The following is a 19,492-nucleotide window of genomic DNA, read 5'->3' on the forward strand; positions in this document are numbered from 1 at the left end:
GGTGTTCATGGCAGGACACAGCGGAAGAAGCCACTGCTGTCTGAAATAAACATTGCTGCACGTCTGAAGTTTGCAAAAGTGCACCTGGATGTTCCACAGCGCTACTGGCAAAATATTCTGTGGACAGATGAAACTACAGTTAAGTTGTTTGGAAGGAACACACAACACTATGTGTGGAGAAAAAAAGGCACAGCACACCAACATCAAAACCTCATCCCAACTGTAAAATACGGTGAAGGGAGCATCATGGTTTGGAGCTGCTTTGCTGCCTCAGGGCCTGGACAGCTTGCTATCATCGATGGAAAAATGAATTCACAAGTTTATCAAGACATTTTGCAGGAGAATGTTAGGCTATCTGTCCGCCAATCGAAGCTCAACAGAAGTTGGGTGATGCAACAGGAAAACGACCCAAAACGCAGAAGTAAATCAACAACAGAATGGCTTTAACAGAAGAAAATACACCTTCTGGAGTGGCCCAGTCAGAGTCCTGACCTCAATCCGATTAAGATGCTGTGGCATGACCTCAAGAGAGTAGGTCACACCAGACATCCCAAGAATATTGCTGAACTGAGGAAAGAGGAATGGTCCAAAATTCCTCCTGACAGTTGTGCAGGTCTGATCCACAACCACAGAAAACGTTTGGTTGAGGTTATTGCTGCCAAGGAAGGGTCAACCTGTTATTAAATCCAAGGGTTCACATACTTTTTCCACCCTGCACTGTGAATGTTTACACGGTGTGTTCAATAAAGACATGAAAACGTGTAATTGTTTATGTGTTATTAGCTTAAGCAGACTGTGTTTGTCTATTGTTGTGACCTAGATGAAGATCAGATCAAATTGTATGACCAATTTATGCAGAAATCCAGGTATTTCCAAAGGTTTCACATACTTTTTCTTGCCACTGTAAACCCAGACCCATGTAGGCAGTTCTTGGTCCTGGTACTGACCCAACCCTCTGATCCACTCCTGGTAGGATCAGCTAGCATAACAGATCCAGAACCCCAACAACTGTTGTTTGCAACAGAGCTGTAAGATCATAATCCTTCCTCTCTCTCCCCCTCATCGGAAATAGTACTGCTGTTATTGTCACAGCAGCAGGGTGCACTGCTGAGAGCTCACAGGCTGACTGGCTGGCTGGCTGGAGTGGATGGGTAGTACAAGAGTGCACATGTGCAAGACTACCTACTATGTGGATGTGCATGTTTAGAATAGGGTCTGAGATTATGTAAATTAATGCATTTTACTGAAATTATATTCATAGCATGTGGTAATCATTTCACGAGATATAATGTTAATTCCTATGGAGTTGACATTTAGGTAGGCTGTGCTAGGTGTGATTTATGGAGAGTGCTGTTACAGTGCTGTATATGTGTGTACCCAAAGCCAACAGGCAACAGGGAACTCGTTTATCATAACACTGGGTTGGGTGGTAGCATTTTAGCAGCGCACGCACACACCCTCACACACACACACACACACACACACACACACACACACACACACACACACACGCACGCACACACTCATACACACACATACACTCGCACACGCACAGGCACACACACGCACACACACACACACATGCACACGCACACGCACACTCACACACACGCACACACACACTCACACACACACACACTCACGCGTGCACGCACGCACACACGCACACACGCACACACGTTACATCATAATAAGCCCCCAATGTTCTTGAAGTGCTCTCTGGTTGATCTTATGATGACTGCGTACAGTGTCATCACACCACAAATCACTCTGCCTACTTTCAATATTTGTGCTTTACCTGTTTATACAACACCTGCAGACTCACAGAGGACAGGCACACCAAAGTATGAGCACATACAGTCACACAAAAGGAATAGGTCTTCTACACTACACAAGAGAGAAACATTCATATTGACTACAGTTAAATAATGAGAGAGAGAAGCCACATGGAAAACATTGATCATAGGAAGCATGTAAAGGACAACAGAATGTCAATCAGCCTGAGTTTATTAATAGTCTATCAATGAGATTCAATTAAAAAGAGGAGCAGTATTAGTATGGGATTCACTTTCCCAATAGAATGTACACCCTCACCCTTACAACCAGGGTTGGGGAGTAACTGATAACATGTAGTCAGTTACATGTAATCTGATTACAAAAAATGGACTGTAATTAGTTACGTTACCAGCAAAAAAGATTGTAATCAGATTACAGATAGTTTTTGAAAAAATAGATGATTACTTCTTGGATTACTTTTAAATTCTGAAAGGATGTTGATGAAAAATTACATTTTGACACCTTTCTGTTTTCTCAATGACGTTCAATTCAGCATTGAAAAATGGCACAAGTTTAAGTTTGTTCCACCTGAGCGAGTCTGAACACAAGTCATAGACCACTATGATGACACACCAAAATAATGTGTTTGATGGATCCTTTTTGTCTTCTTCTAATGCCTCTTAAAGGGAAAGTAATCTAAAAGTAATCTTAAAGTAATCAGATTACGTTACCGAGTTTGGGTAATCCAAAGTAACAATTTTGGACAGGTAACTAGTAACTGTAATGGATTACATTTTAAAAGTAACCTAGCCAGCCCTGCTCACAGCAGTGTGCACGCAAAACCCTATACACGCTTGCACAAACACCTGCGCACATGTACTGCAAAGTAAACACACACATGCTGAGGAAAACTTGACAGTTGTAACAACAGACACACAACCACAATACAACCGAATTACGTGGTCACTGTGGAGGGGAGCCGCAAAGCCACTTCCTCCTGATCTATTTAAAGGACGACCGCACTTCGTGGTTTGGCCTCGCTTTAGATTTGGTTAATAAGGAAATGCTAGGTGCCATGACTGAATTGTCTTGTGTGTGTGTCGCAGATTGGAAGAGGTAGACAAATAATTTCACCAATTAGCTTCAGCCGGCTGGTGTGCAATCGTATCAAAGTTGGTTTGACTTTGGATAGCCTATCTCCGGGGCTAGTTAGGGACCGTCGATAAATTACACAATGTAAATGAGACAATATTTTCATGTTGCAAACCTTGTAGTTTTCTCATGAAATGCTTTCAATATTTGTATATGAATTTCTACAATTTATAGTTGGTTTGAGGTTTTAAGTCATTGAAATTTGGAGCTATTGGAATGTAATATATTGTCGCATGTACATTGTTAAATTTACCGATGCTCCCTATCTAGCCCCATAGTGATATCCAAAGTTAACCCAAATTTACCACGATCGGGTCACCTGCAGCTACACTCCGAATTGATGATTACTTGTGTGCTGCCAGCTATGGGCAGGTTTGAAACAAACCCAATCTTCATTTACATTGTGATGTAGTCAAGACCACAAGTCTCACAAAACTCAATTTTGGACCAGACTGACTTTATAACCAAAATTATCCTATTTACACTTTGTAGCGTGGTCAGTTTTTACAGTAGAATAACTGTTTCTGACTCATATCGACACCACATAGGCTAATATCTAAATGAGAAGTTGTTTTTTAAGGGGCAGTTGTTCTTTAAGGTAGCCACACAGACATACGCTTCTCTCAAATTAACAAAACAAAACAAAATGGTGTAAGTAAAAAAAAAATAAGGCCTTATTGTTATGTGCATGATTAAGCCATTGTTTTCTAGCTTTTTTTTGTTGTTACTGTGGGACAATAGTTTACTGTCTTGTTAATTAATAACATCTGTGACTTTGTAATGTATCACACAATTGGCAATCCACAGTGCTTTGATTACACCAGCCCAATCAATTCCACTAATGCTGTTATTGATAACAAGACACACATCAACAAAGAGCTCTGGTGATGACCTTAGAGAGGGAAAAAAAGGCACTTTTGTTGTGAATAAAGTAACACCTTAATAAGCATAAAATATTTCACTATTTTTAATTTACTGGAATACTCATCATTAGAAACATCCCATTGGCAGATAAACTGCATTAACAAATCACCTCTGGATTAGAACCCACTCTGGTGACATGACACACACATGTAGCCTAAATTATCATGTCTTACCAACCCAGCATGCTCTGTGCTCTGGGCCCTCCACTGAGAAGCTCTGGTTAGGAGTGCATATTGACAGTCCGTCCGATCCACAGTGTTTACCCACAAACACTCGCTGAACCAAAGGTTGCTGTGTGACGCCCAGCCAGAGGAAGGGCACATAACTCAGGAGAGTGAGGTAAACAGAGGCTGTTTCACCCAAACAGAGGCTCTCTATCCCATTTACTGGATTCATTTAGATTGGACCTAAAATAAGTGACTGGGTGGTTGTTGCCCTTTGGTGTACTTTGATACCCTTGGTCCCCTGAGTTTCTCTATCAATCCATAGGATCAGAGGTGGATTGACATTGGGATTAGTATGGAGAGGGCTTGTGTTGTGTGTTTAGTCCGTAGACGGATGGGGCGGGCCAACACACTGTGAGTGAATCAACTGGAGCCTCTCGGTCTGAACGATGACCCTAATCTGTGTCCATTATGAGCATTCCCCCACACCAGTCCCTCCCAGAGCGTTACATGGGGGAATAGGGAGGTTAAACACATGCTGCCATGTGCTGTTGATCCAGTACTGTAGGCCACCATAATGACTTTTGTGACACAAGAGTTGCATTACATTTTTCCCTGTTAAAATCGTACATTTCCTTTGGGAAAATCTTAGAGCGTGGATGAACACATCTAATGTTGAAACGACTGTCAAGAAACACAAGTCTTATCTGCATGAACTTTTCCTAAAACAGATGTTGAGTGGTCATAGCCGACACGTGTATCAAGTCAGTGGACGTGCTGGGGTCTTGTCTAGTTGGTCTGAGTGTTAAGTGTGAATGAGGCCATGGGGTAGGGCGACCAGACGTCCCCGATTTCTGGGGACAGTCCCACGATTTTGGTGAGCTGTCCCCGGCTAGAGCTGTCCCCAGAAATGTCCCCAGATATGTCCCCGATTAGCCCTCAGAAAGAAAAAAGCAACTCTGGAGTTAAATTGAGTCTGATATTTCAATAATCTAACGCCGTATCCAACCGGATTTGCATGTCAAAATGTTGTCTGTTCCTGTACCAAACTTGTTTGCTCCCGTGGCTTCGCCGCAGCCCTTTTATGAGAATGTTCCGGCAAACATTTGATCAGTGAAACATTTTAACCACGGCACCAAACTTGAAAATTACTAGATAGTCTAGCATGGGTAATCCATTTATGTGTTATAATTACATCAAGTATTTGAAAGGACTATAGCGAAAATGTATTAAATATAGTTCCATGACATTGTTTTTATAATTTTTGGGCGCCGCTAGCTACAACAAAAATGTACCCGATTTTCATATCCAAAATCTGGTCACCTTACCGTGGGGCATGTTTCCGTGCTCTCTCTCTCTCTGTCTGAGTCAGGTCCAGGGCACACTAGGTGTCAGCTATGGGAGCCGCTTTCACATTAAAACCCCCCAGGGCAGAAATCAGGATCCTGGACGCACTCATACATTTACACATGTGCAAGATAGCACCAATGCAAACGACCCAGCCACAAAGAGACATTTCTCCATTAAAACAGTGACCTTTCAGAGGTGATCTGTGACGGAGGCTGTGGAACGTCGCTGTGCGGTCGGTCGTCATGGAAACAACCCTGCGGTATTACACTGGTCATTGTGACGGTGCTGTCTGTTAAATCACGTTAGTTGTGCTTCCGGGTAAATGACTCCTACGGGCCTCTGCTAGTCTAGTATACTAACTGTACTGCAGTCTACGTAGTTAGAGTTGATAGCTGTCATTAAAACTGTGGCGCTAACATAACTGAAGTGATTTGTGTATCAAACCCCCTTAGCAAACACAGGCCTCGAGTGTGTTTGTATACATGCGTGGGTGTGTTTAATGCTGTGGGATAATGAGGGTCTCCTAAAATGAGTCGTAGTCATTAACTATGCCCACCCCAGTGTCCCTGGGGCCCCAAAATAACCACTGCTAGATTGTATCTCCTGTAATACACACACGCGCGCACACACACACACATACATGCGCACACAACCACACACATACACACACAGCTTTAAAACTTCCTCCACTCTCCCCACACTCCCTTTTGTCGTTCCTGTGACAGTATGTTTGTGTGGTATAGTAATTACACACACCTCAACACTCGGCCACAAACACACAAGTTAGCTCGTACACATGGGTACTTCCATTAAATCACACACACACACACACACACACACACACACACACACACACACACACACACACACACACACACACACACACGCACACACACACACACACACACACACACACAAACAACACAACACAACTCACAGACAGCGGTCCCTTCATGGAGCCCCACCATTTAACCTGCACCTCTCTTTCGATGTGAATGTTACTGTGGACTTTATTGTAAACTATCTGAACTGCTTTCAAATAAACCAGATGACCCCAGCCTCTGCTCTCCGGATGGGGGCGCCAGCCAGACACGATGCCCCATGGAGGGTGGATAGGGGGGAGCCTGCCTGCAGCTGCTCACAACATCTGATGTAAGGGGAGATTGAGCAACAGTTCCACTGAGAAAAAGGAAGAAAGAGACCCGTGAACAGAAAAGAACAGAAAAACTAAGAGACCAGAGGGTTAGAACACTTCTCTAAGAGAGAGAGAGAGAGGGTTTCAGGGCTGAAGCAGAGGAGGCCGTTGGACAGGGAGAGGAGAGGGTCATGGGTTCACATCCCAAGATGTTTGAGTGCTGCAGTCGTGCCCTTGAGTCAGAGACTGCACACTGTAAGTGATTCAATCAGGCTAAATCATGGAGACAGTGCCACGCCAAACTATTAGCTGATGTGAGATAGAGCTCTGTAACAGGGACAGCAGCTCAGGGACCTGACACCAGACAGGTGAAAGAGAGAGAAAACAGGTTGTGCCTTTTTCTCTGCAGTCCTCCATCGTGTAGCGTTCTTGTCTTCCTCTTGTCTTCCTCTTGTCTTCCTCTCTCTCTCTCTCTCTCTCGCTCTCTCTCTCTCGCTCTCTCTCTCTCGCTCTCTCACTCTCTCTCTCTCTCTCTCTCTCTCTCTCTCTCTCTCTCTCTCTCGCTCTCTGCATCTTTTGGGGCTGAGCCACTGGCCTGGATCTCACACAGCAACCAACCAACTCCTACTTTGACCCACTTTCTCCAGGACTAAAATAAAACACACTGTCGACAGGCTGCAGGGCCAAGGAGAAGAACCAGAATTGTCCCGTTCCATTTTTATATGACTACAGGCAAACAGTAGAAAAGAACCAGGCAAGACAGGGAAACAGACTCTACAAACTGAGTAGTGGATAGAAGAAGTCAAGTGAGAAGAGCTAGCAGTCCAAAAGAAAATCTGTCAGACCAAGACAAATATTAGTCGCTTGTATAATCATTAACTATAGTTCTGTGACTACAACGATGCAACAAACCATGGTCGACTTTTATAAGGTTTAACTGGCCAGAGTGATAACATTCAGTGCCAATGGGACACATAGTTAAACAGGCCAAAGAATAAAGTACAAGAAGCAGAAGAGAAGGAGGTATGACAACACTGTATTCTCAACCATGTACCAGAAAAAGACAGATGATCAGGCCACAGATCAAGATACAAAAAAAGGAGAGAAGTCACACTGCAGTTGAGACTGACGGTCCAATATGGCATGGTTTGCCCCAGTCTGGTAAAACACAAGTTCCAGTCCTGACCGTGACCATGATCAACAGTAAGTTATCCCTCAGCTTGGCTGTAAGGTCGAACATCTGTAGCACACGTGCGTAACACGAGAAACTGAGATGCATACAGGAAAACACCCTAGACACACAGGTGAGACGCAACACACACAGAACACGATGAGCACACACGCTCGCACACATAGGTAACGGAGGACAAGCTAAACACATAGTGACTGTACACACACAGACACTGTTCTACCAGTTCTCTCACTTACCATCTCTACTTGCCGGGGGTCCAGTTGGGTGGGTGCCGAGGACTGCACAGCAAAGTGGATCTTCCTGCTCTCCTTGCACTCGTCCCCAACCTCAGCCGACGCAGAGGGATCCATGGCTGTGTCTGTATCCCAGGGGGGCACCAAGCTCTGCTCCACTAGGCTCCCTGGAGGAAGGTCCCAACACAACACACTGTACAGTAGTCCTGCTTCTGCTGGGTCTACCTCTCTCTCTCTATATATATATATATACCTCTCTGCCACTGTCTCCCTTCAAAAACAAAACAGATGAACTTCTCTTTGTTTATCTTTGTCCCTCTCCTCTTTCACTCACGGTCAGCTATTTCTCCTATCCTCTCCCCTGTTCCCTCCCTTCTTCCTCTCTGCCTGTTTCTGTCTGACACTTACTCTTGTTTGACGTTCTAGGTGGAGTGTGTTTATCTCTCCTCCCTCTCTTTCCCTCGCTCACAACCTGTGCAACTAGAGTAATTGAGACACGTCCTTGAAGCTGGCAGAGAGAGAGAGAGAGAGAGAGAGAAGGGGGTGGGACAGAGGCAGGGAGGGGGCGGAGGAAGCTAGAGTGAGGGAGGGGAGAGAGGGGGGGGATGGACCGGAGGGAGGGGAGTTGTGTTTTTGTATATATTTAAGCTGAGGTTGATTTGTAATCAGGAAAAAAAGATAATCTCATCCCATCAGCTGAGCCTCTTTTGGCCTCTGTTTGTGAATGAAAGATTTGTGCTCTCAGAGGGAGAGGGGGGGAGAGAGAGAGCAGGGGGGGACAAACCTGAAGAAAGAGAGACACAACGGGATAAAGAGAGTGGAAAGAAAGAAAGAAAGAAAGAAAGACGGGAAAACAGAGGGGTGACCGAACAAAACTAGGAATAAATAATGATAGATGCAGTAGAATCAGCATCAGGCATGGAGGCAGAGAGGCATGTGCTGTGATTGGCTGGCTAATTTAGTAAACAGCTCCTGCACTGTATATCTGATGGTGACTCAGGGCATGCTGGGTACTCATCTAAGGAACTTCCATAAAGAACAAGATCTTAGGGTGCAGGAAAAATGTTAACAGTCTCCTTCCTGTTCTGTTCCACAGAGAGCTGCGAATCAGGCGCAGAGATGGTTCCATGGCGAAGGTGCATAAAGATGGAGGAATTCAGATATTACGTCATTGTTTTTATCACTGGTCCACAGAGTTCTTAAACTCCAGCGTGCAACATGGTTCAATGTGCCGCTAAATTGTTGTTTTTTTCAGATTGCCAATGTCTTGGAGCTACATGGGATCATGTATACTGCGCAAAAGCCGGCACAAAAAAGTACCGGAGAGCAATGTACATCAACTCGGACACATCAGCATACAGAAACAGAACAAATAGTGTAAATATGAACCACAGAACAACATGCCTTTACTGTATATATGGTATTGCACATATTCCATTCAATACCATAAAGTTCTGACAGTTACAGGCAAGTCTAGAGCTAGAGTGGTGAGTGGGCTGGAACATAAAGTGAATTAGAGGACTTAGTATCAGGTGAAGCAGCAACTAACAAGACGAGGATGACGCTTGGTAAAAGGTCGCAATCACAGCATGTAAACAAAAACAGCTGTTCCAATGCCCAAGAGGAGAAAGGGAAATAGACAGAGTGGGGGAGAGGAGAGAAACTTGAAGCCAAAGAGACACATAGGACAGGAACACAGGGAGAGAGAGGGGGGGAGAGAGAGGAGGGGTGGATAGAGAAGTAGAGGAAAACAAGATAAAGGAGGGAGAGGGGACAGTCCCAGCCACGCCCAGGGTTATTTGTAGGGCCATGCTGCAATTTCACTCGCAAGGCAGGAGGGGTTTTGGAAAGTGGAGAGTCGAGTTGGATGGATTTGGCCCCGGGTCAGGGAAGGACTTTGGCTGTATTGGGCTGGGAGTGGGAGTGGGGCTGGGATGAGGGAGACAGCACAGCGGTTGGTGGAGGAGGAGTGCAACTAGGTGACAGTGGGGGGGACAAACTTTAAACAGCAGGGAGAATGTTTATCCCGTAGGCAGGCCGGTCAGAGGAGGGGGAACGCTGCCAGCCGTGTTATTCACTCTGCCTTGCTTACATGTGGGAGGACAGATCGAGAGTTCATCAGTGGGCTTTAGAGCAGCGATTCTCAACTGCTGGGTCACGGGTGTCTGAGTAAAATATAAATATATATATTGTATATATACTGACCAAAAATATAAAAGATATTACTGCGTTACACTTCATATAAGGAAATCAGTCAATTGAAATAAATAAATGAGGCCCTAATCTATGGATTTCACATGACTGGAAATACAGACATGCATCTTGGTCACAGTTACCTTGAAAGAAAGGTAGAGGCGCGGATTGGAAAACCAGTCAGTATGTGGTGTGACCACCATTTGCCTCATGCATCTCCTTTGCATAGAGTTTATCAGGCTGTTGATTGTGGCCTTTGGAATGTTGTCCCACTTCTCTTCAATGGCTGAAGTTTAGTTGTTGCTGCCTCTTGGATCCCCCCACGAGCCTTGGCCCAGGGGCTTCAGCCCCGGTAAGCCCCTACATTACTCCGGCCCTGAGTTTATTAACATTCTTCATCAAGAATATCAGCAAACTTGTATTATTGGCAATGAAAGAGGTGGGAATGTTATTCCCATGTCATATAATTGCTACATTACTATCAATACAGCATTACAAATAGTTTTCCAGATTGTATTTTGCCGATTATTTTTCGTGGCGCGAATATTGGGTCCAACTGAGAAAACCTGATTCAATTTGGGTCCCGAGGCAAAACAAGTTGAGAAACATGGCTTTAGAGGGTTTGGCTTCATCGCCTTCTCTGCACACATCTACCGCCTCTGTTAGAGTGTAAGAGTGAAAGAGCCTGGGGCCATTCAGCTTAGATCTTGGCAGAATTATAGCCAGACATCCTGGAAAGAGAATACATCAACAGAAATACGCCATAAAACTCCTGGAATTGACTCTGGCAGCTGCAGGGCACACACATAAACACACAGAGAGAGAAGACTGCATCTCCTATGACAGACTGGAATATGTAACTCTAACCTCCCCTAAATGGGGCATCTCTGTCCATGTGACAGCCTAAAGGGCAGGGGTTGACAGGGCTTCTCCCCAAAGTTATTACAGCCCCCCAGAGGCAAGCTCAGCTCGGGCTCAGCTCTGCTTTGACTCAATGAGCTCAGACTAAGCAGAGTGGAGGTTTGAGAGCTGGTCCCATATAATGACATACAGTGGCTTGCGAAAGTATTCACTCTCCTTGACATTTTTCCTATTTTGTTGCCTTACAACCTGGAATTAAAATTGATTTTGGGGGGGGTTGTATCATTTGATTTACACAACATGACTACCACTTTGAAAATGCTAAATATTTTTTCTTGTGAAACAAACAAGAAATAAGACAAAAAAACGGAAAACTTGTTGTGCATAACTATTCACCCCCACAAAAGTCAATAATCAGTAGAGCCACCTTCTGCAGCAATTAAAGCTGCAAGTCTCTTGGGGTATGTCTCTATAAGCTTGGCACATCTAGCCACTGGGATTGTTGTCCATTCTTCAAGGCAAAACTGCTCCAGCTCCTTCAAGTTGGATGGATTCCGCTGGTGTACAGCAATCTTTAAGTCATACCACAGATTCTCAATTGGATTGAGGTCTGGGCTTTGACTAGGCCATTCCAAGACATTTAAATGTTTCCCCTTAAACCACTTGAGTGTTGCTTTAGCAGTATGCTTAGGGTCATTGTCCTGCTGGAAGGTGAACCGCCGTCCCAGTCTCAAATCTCTGGAAGACTGAAACAGGTTTCCCTCAAGAAATTCCCTGTACTTAGCGCCATCCATCATTCCTTCAATTCTGACCAGCTTCCCAGTCCCTGACAATAAAAAATGATTCTCTTGGGGTGATGAGAGGTGTTGGGTTTGCACCAGACATAGCGTTTTCCTTGATGGCCAAAAAGCTCAATTTTAGTCTCATCTGACCAGTGTACCTTCTTCCATATGTTTGGGGAGTCTCCCACATGCCTTTTCGTGAACACCAAACGTGTTTGCTTATTTTTTTTCTTTAAGCAATGGCTTTTTTCTGGCCACTCTTCCGTAAAGCCCAGCTCTGTGGAGTGTATGGCTTAAAGTAGTCCTATGGACAGATACTCCCATCTCAGCTGTGGAGCTTTGCAGCTCCTTCAGGGTTATCTTCGGTCTCTGTGTTGCCTCTCTGATTAATGCCCTTGGCAGGTTTGTTGTGGTGCCATATTCTTTCCATTTTTTAATAATGGATTTAATGGTGCCTCGTGGGATGTTCAAAGTTTTTAATATTTTTTTATAACCCAACCCTGATCTGTACTTCTCCACAACTTTGTCCCTGATCTGTTTTAGAGCTCCTTGGTCTTCATGGTGCTGCTTGCTTGGTGGTGCCCCTTGCTTAGTGTTGTTGCAGACTCTAGGGCCTTTCAGAACAGGTGTATACATACTGAGATCATATGACAGATCATGTGACACTTAGATTGCACATAGGTGGACTTTATTTAACTAATTATGTGACTTCTGAAGGTAATTGGTTGCACCAGATCTTAGTTAGGGGTTTCATAGCAAAGGGGGTGAATACATAAACTCAGCAAAAAAATAAACGCCCCTTTTTCTGTACTCTGTCTTTCAATGATAATTCGTAAAAATCCAAATAACTTCACAGATCTTCATTGTAAAGGGTTTAAACACTGTTTTCCATGCTTGTTCAATGAACCATAAACAATTCATGAACATGTACCTGTGGAACGGTCCTTAAGACACTAACAGCTTCCAGACGGTAGGCAATTAAGGTCAGAGTTATGAAAACTTAGGACACTAAAGAGGCATTTCTACTGACTCTGAAAAACACCAAAAGAAAGATGCCCAGAGTCCCTGCTCATCTGCGTGAATGTGCCTTAGGCATGCTGCAAGGAGGCATGAGGACTGCAGATGTGGCCAGGGCAATAAATTGCAATGTCCGTACTGTGAGACGCCTAAGACAGCGATACAGGAAGACAGGACGGACAGCTGATCGTCCTCGCAGTGGCAGACCACGTGTAACAACACCTGTACAGGATCGGTACATCCGAAAATCACACCTGCGGGACATGTACAGGATGGCAACATCAACTGCCCGACCAAGTTACACCAGGAACGCACAATCCTTCCATCAGCGCTCAGACTTTCCGCAATAGGCTGAGAGAGGCTGGACTGAGGGCTTGTAGGCCTGTTGTAAGGCAGGTCCTCACCAGACATCACAGGCAACAACTTCGCCTATGGGCACACACCCACCGTCGCTGGACCAGACAGGACTGGCAAAAAGTGCTCTTCTCTGACGAATCAGGGTTTTGCCTCACCAGGGGTGATGGTCGGATTCGCGTTCATCGTCGAAGGAATGAGCGTTACACTGAGGCCTGTACCCTGGAGCGGGATCAATTTGGAGGTGGAGGGTCCGTCATGGCCTGGGACGGTGTGACACAGCATCATCGTACTGAGTTTGTTGTCATTGCAGGCAATTTCAGCGCTGTGCGTTACAGGGAAGACCTCCTCCTCCCTCATGTGGTACCCTTCCTGCAGGCTCATCCTGACATGACCCTCCAGCATGACAATGCCACCAGCCTTACTGCTCGCTCTGTGTGTGATTTCCTGAAAGACAGGAATGTCAGTGTTCTGCCATGGCCAGCGAAGAGCCAGGATCTCAATCCCATTGAGCCCATCTGGGACCTGTTGGATCAGAGGGTGAGGGCTAGGGCCATTCCCCCGAGAAATCTCCGTGCATGTGCCTTGGTGGAAGAGTGGGGTAACATGTCACAGCAAGAACTGGCAAATCTGGTGCAGTCCATGAGGAGGAGATTCACTGCAGTACTTAATGCAGCTGGTGGCCACACCAGATGCTGACTGTTACTTTTGATTTTGACCCCCCGCTTTGTTCAGGGACACATAATTCCATTTCTGTTAGTCACATGTCTGTGGAACTTGTTCAGTTTATGTCTCAGTTGTTGAATCTTATGTTCATACAAATATTTACATATGTTCAGTTCGCTGAAAATAAACGCAGTTGACAGTGAGGACATTTCTTTTTTTGCTGAGTTTATGCACGCACCACTTTTCTGTATTTTTCTTATTTTTTATTTTTTGAAACAAGTTATTTTTTCCATTTCACTTCACCAATTTGGACTATTTTGCGAACTCCAAATAAAAATCAATTTAAATGACAGGTTGTAATGCAACAAAATAGGAAAAACGCCAAGGGGGATGAATACTTTTGCAAGTCACTGTAATAGTCAACTATAGAACCTCTGTGGCTGGTCCTATTAACAGAGAAGATCATACTATGTAAAGAAACGTAGGTACCTACGTACATGGAGATGGCAAGGCTATGGAAAGGTAATGGACCATTGAAACTATAATCCACACCCCCCACTCGGTCGGGTCCAATCCTTCCCCACCCTAATTCCTCATGAGCGCCAGCCAAGTGTTCTGTTGGTAATAAGCTGAAGCATCTGGGGTTTGGACGTCAAAAGCAACGTAAAATGTGAAATCATTCATTTATAAGGATCAAAGAGAGGCTTTGTCCCAGGACAGCAGTTGTTCTCGTAATTCATAACAGGTCACACAGAGAGAGAGTGTTTATTATGGTCATGTTGTGGTTATAGGGTATGGGATGACACTGAGGGAACCAGATGAATATGCATACGGTCAGAGCGAGAGAGAGAGAGAGAGAGACAGAGAGACAGAGAGACAGAGCGAGAGAGAGAGAGAGACAGAGCGAGAGGGAGAGAGACAGAGAGACAGAGCGAGAGAGAGGGAGAGACAGAAAGACAAAGCGCGAGAGAGAGAGAGAGAGAGACAGAGACAGAGAGAGACAGAGACAGAGCGAAAGAGAGAGAGACAGAGACAGAGCGAAAGAGAGAGAGAGAGAGACAGAGGGAGAGAGAGAGAGAGAGAGAGAGAGAGAGAGAGAGAGAGAGAGAGAGAGAGAGAGAGAGAGAGAGAGAGAGAGAGAGATTGTTCTACCATAAGGACTATTATGATGACAACGCCAGACACTGAGCATACTGAGAAAGTGAGTACTCTATCTCTGGCCTGGACCTACATCCATCTGGAATGTGTTAGGACAACAGGCACACTCACCGAATGATGGGATAATCCCTGGGAGACGGAGAAAGAGGGAGAGCGAGAGAAACAGAATAGGGAAAAAGAGAGAATCACAAAGCACATGTTGACATGGACCAAGTCCACTGTGAGAGATGGATTACAGAAGAAGCAGGGGGAAGAAGTGATGAAAAGATCCATGGTAGGAACACTTTGTGTCCGAAGTCCACCATCTACTGGTAGAAAAGGAGATGCAGCGATGAAGCAAACAGAAAGCATGCCAGGATGCAGTGTCACTTAATATCCTATAGATGTCGATCTTGTCTCATATTTGACATTTGAATAAACCCCTGACATCTAGACATGGTACTTTAGCAGACCGAGGACATTATGACAGGAGAGGAGGTAGCTATGACTAGGGCAGTGATTTATTTAGCCCTCTCTCTCTCTCTCTCTCTCTCTCTCTCTCTCTTTTTCTCTACCCCTCAATCTCTCGTTCTCTCTACCTCTCTCTCTCTCTCTCTCTTTCTCTCTACCCCTCTCTCTCGTTCTCTCTACCTCTCTCTCCTCTTTTTGTCTTTCTCGCGCGCTCGCTCTCTCTCTCTCTCTCTCTCTCTCTCCCGCTCTCTCTTTCTCTCTACCTATCTCTCCCTCTTTCTCTCCCTCTCTCTCCCCCCTTCTCTCATTCTCTCTCTCTTCTTCTCTTTTTCTCTCTTTCCTTCTCTCTCTTTATATATCCCCCCTCTCTCCCTCCCTCCCTCTGCACCCCCAAGCCCCTCACTCATATCATCAATAATATATAGACCCTTGTTTCCACTGCCACAATTAATCCTCTATCGTTACTATAATTAAAAGGCAGAAATCCCACAAGATGGTTCAGCTTGGCCGGGCATGGTCTGGCACGGGAACTGATGAAGAATCCCTGAGCCACGCACACCCTGTACACACACACAGAGACACACACACAAACAGACACCCAGTTAGTCAGGCAGTCTAACTAGACAGACAAACAGATAGACAGACAAACAGACAGATTGGAAGACACGTAAGCAAAGCACAAAGTAGTGTGAGTACCTTTCTCCACCTCCATACAGACACACACACACACACACACACGGACCCACACACAGACAAATGTGGCTGGTATCCACGGCAGCCAGAGCCAGGCAGCACAGAGACAGAGAGGTGGAGCTGTCTGATGCTGCAATTAGGACCACACTGTCTTGGTGAGCGGTGAGCGCACAGGGATGAATATTTCAGACCAGAGATCTCTATGGGCACCTATGATGTGTCCTGGCAGACCTACAAACACACAAACACAGACAGAGCTGCCAGGGCTGCTGTACGCCTCTCAACTAGGCTACATTACCATTAGCGTCAAACCTGATACATGAGCTGAACCACAAACTCTCTGTATTCATAAACTCACTCTTTTCTCTTCACTTCTTCAGTCTTTTAATGATTTTTAGGAAGCTCCAGTGCACACACACTCTTATGGCCACATAGAAACACACACACACACACACACACACAGATGAGCAGTAGCAGCACTCCCCCTGGTGTGTGTTCACTGTGGATGCTGGCTGCACACAGACCTCCTCCTGCCCCCTTCATCCTCGGCCCCATCTCCACTTGATTTATCGCTCTCTAATACCACTGCACTAATTAGTCAAGTAATTAATTAATAGGCATTTGCATTTGTGCATATGCAATTAGGAGGCTGGAGAGAGGAGAGTGCAGATGGGGTCTGGGAGTCTGGGGCGGGGGAGGGTGCGCGTGTGTGTGTGTGTGTGTGTGTGTGTGTGTGTGTGTGTGTGTGTGTGTGTGTGTGTGTGTGTGTGTGTGTGTGTGTGTGTGTGTGTGTGTGTGTGTGTGTGTGTGTGTGTGTGTGTGTGTGTGTGTGTGTGTCGAAGTTGTAGTGTAGGACTTGCATCACAGAAGGACAAGTGAAATACGTGTAATCTGGTCAGAAGCGTGGTAGTGTGGGACGCTGGGAGGTGACGGACAAGTGAAATACGTGTAATCTGGTCAGAAGCGTGGTAGTGTGGGACGCTGGGAGGTGACGGACAAGTGAAATACGTGTAATCTGGTCAGAAGCGTGGTAGTGTGGAACGCTGGGAGGTGACGGACAAGTGAAATACGTGTAATCTGGTCAGAAGCGTGGTAGTGTGGGACGCTGGGAGGTGACGGACAAGTGAAATACGTGTAATCTGGTCAGAAGCGTGGTAGTGTGGGACGCTGGGAGGTGACGGACAAGTGAAATACGTGTAATCTGGTCAGAAGCGTGGTAGTGTGGGACGCTGGGAGGTGACGGACAAGTGAAATACGTGTAATCTGGTCAGAAGCGTGGTAGTGTGGGACGCTGGGAGGTGACGGACAAGTGAAATACGTGTAATCTGGTCAGAAGCGTGGTAGTGTGGGACGCTGGGAGGTGACGGACAAGTGAAATACGTGTAATCTGGTCAGAAGCGTGGTAGTGTGGGACGCTGGGAGGTGACAGGTACAGGGGTGTGGCAAAAAGACTTTGACACCCCTGTGGTAGATAATCTGACCAACCAATCCACTGCAGCCAAAGAGAGTCACAGTGTTGAAGTACATGTGAGTGTTGCACCTAAAGGACTACGCCTTTATAGAGCAAACATCCATTGAAGGGTCTCTAAATTATAATTTATATTGATTGGGTGGTTGTCAACAGACAAGGATAACACCCAGGTGGTTCATAAGCGAAACCACCGCACTTAACCATGGAAAGGTGACTGGGTATATAGCCCAATACAAACAGTGTAGCTATTCCCTCTGCAAGGCAATCAAACAGGCAAAACGTCAGTACAGAGACAAAGTGGAGTCGCAAATCAACGACTCAGACACGAGGTGTATGTGGCAGGGTCTACAGACAATCATGGAGTACAGCAGGAAAACCAGCCACGTCACCGACACAAACTTCTTGCTAAACACCTTCTTCACCCGCTTTGAGGCCCGGTAGCAAGGACTGTGGGCTTGTCTTCTCCGTGGCTGACGTGAGTAAGACATTTAAACGTGTTAACTATCGCAAGGCTGCTGGCCCAGACGGCATCCCTAGCCGCGTCCTCACAGCATGCGCAGATTAGCTGGCTGGTGTGTTTACGCACATATTCAATCGCTCCCTATCCCAGTCTGCTGTCCCCCGGTTGAAGATGGCCACCATTGTTCCTGTACCCAAGAAGGCAAAGGTAACTGAACTAAAGGACTACCGCCCCGTGGCACTCACTTCTGTCATCATGAAGTGCTTTTTAGTCACAAGTCAAGGATCGTATCACCTCCACCTTACCTGTCACCCTAGACCCACTTCAATTTTCTTACCGCCCCAATAGGTCCACAGACGATGCAATCGCCATCACACAGCACACTGCCCTATCCTATCTGGACAAGAGGAATTCCTATGTGAGAATGATGTTCAGTGACTATAGCTCAGCATTCAACACCATAGTACCCTCCAAATTCATCATTAAGCTTGAGGCCATGGGTCTCAATCCCGCCCTGTGGAATTGGGTCCTGGACTTCCTGATGGGCCGCCCCCAGGTGATGAAGGTAGGAAACAACATCTCCACTTCACTGATCCTCAACACTAGGGCCCCACAAGGGTGCGTGCTCAGCCCCCTCCTGTACTGCCTGTTCACCCATGACTGCGTGGCCATGCACGCCTCCAACTCAATCATCAAATTTGCGAACGACACAACAGTATTAGGCTTGATTACCAACAACAACGAGACAGCCTAAAGGGAGGAGGTGAGGGCACTTGGAGTGTGGTGTCAGGAAACAACCTCTCAAAACAAAGGAGATGATCGTAGACTTCAGGAAACAGACGAGGGAGCACCCCCCTATCCACATCAACGGGACAGCAGTGGAGAAGGTGGAAAGTTTTAAGTTCCTCGGCGTACACATCACGGACAAACTGAAATGGTCCACCCACACCGACAGTGTGGTGAAGAAGGCTCAACAGCGCCTCTTCAACCTCAGGAGGCTGAAGAAATTTGGCTTGTCACCTAAAACCCTCACAAACTTTTACAGATGCACAATTGAGCGCATCCTCTCGGGCTGTATCACCGCCTGGTACAGCAACTGCACCGCCCATAACCGCAAGGCTCTCCAGAGGGTGGTGCGGTCTACACAACGCATCACCGGGGGCAAACTACCTGCCCTCCAGTACACCTACAGCACCCAATGTCACAGGAAGGCCAAAAAGATCATCAAGGACAACAACCACCCAAGCCACTGCCTGTTCACCCTGCTACCATCCAGAAGGCGAGGTCAGTACAGGTACATCAAAGCTGAGACCGAGACTGAAAAACAGCTTCTATCTCAAGGCCATCAGACTGTTAAACAGCCATCACTAGCACAGAGAGGCTGCTGCCTACATACAGACTTGAAATCATTGGCCACTTTAATAAATGGATCACTAGTCACTTTAATAATGTTTACATATC

The 19,492-nt window shown here is 45.9% G+C and overlaps 1 protein-coding gene across 1 annotated transcript in view; it reads right to left on the bottom strand.

Moving 5' to 3' along the window:
* Positions 1–8,415, bottom strand: part of LOC115197646 (protein phosphatase 1 regulatory subunit 1B) — a 29,360-nt gene extending 20,945 nt beyond the window's left edge. Inside the window, exons 1-2 of the mRNA XM_029759376.1 lie at positions 8,335–8,415; positions 7,930–8,093 (exon numbers count right to left, since the gene is read on the bottom strand). Of these exons, the coding sequence (XP_029615236.1) occupies positions 7,930–8,043 (114 nt within the window). The 5' untranslated portion in view covers positions 8,044–8,093; positions 8,335–8,415. The remainder of the gene's footprint in view (positions 1–7,929; positions 8,094–8,334) is intronic.
* Positions 8,416–19,492: the final 11,077 nt, after the last annotated feature.

This window comes from Salmo trutta, chromosome 1 (assembly GCF_901001165.1).
Source record: "Salmo trutta chromosome 1, fSalTru1.1, whole genome shotgun sequence".
Lineage (NCBI taxonomy): Eukaryota > Metazoa > Chordata > Actinopteri > Salmoniformes > Salmonidae > Salmo > Salmo trutta.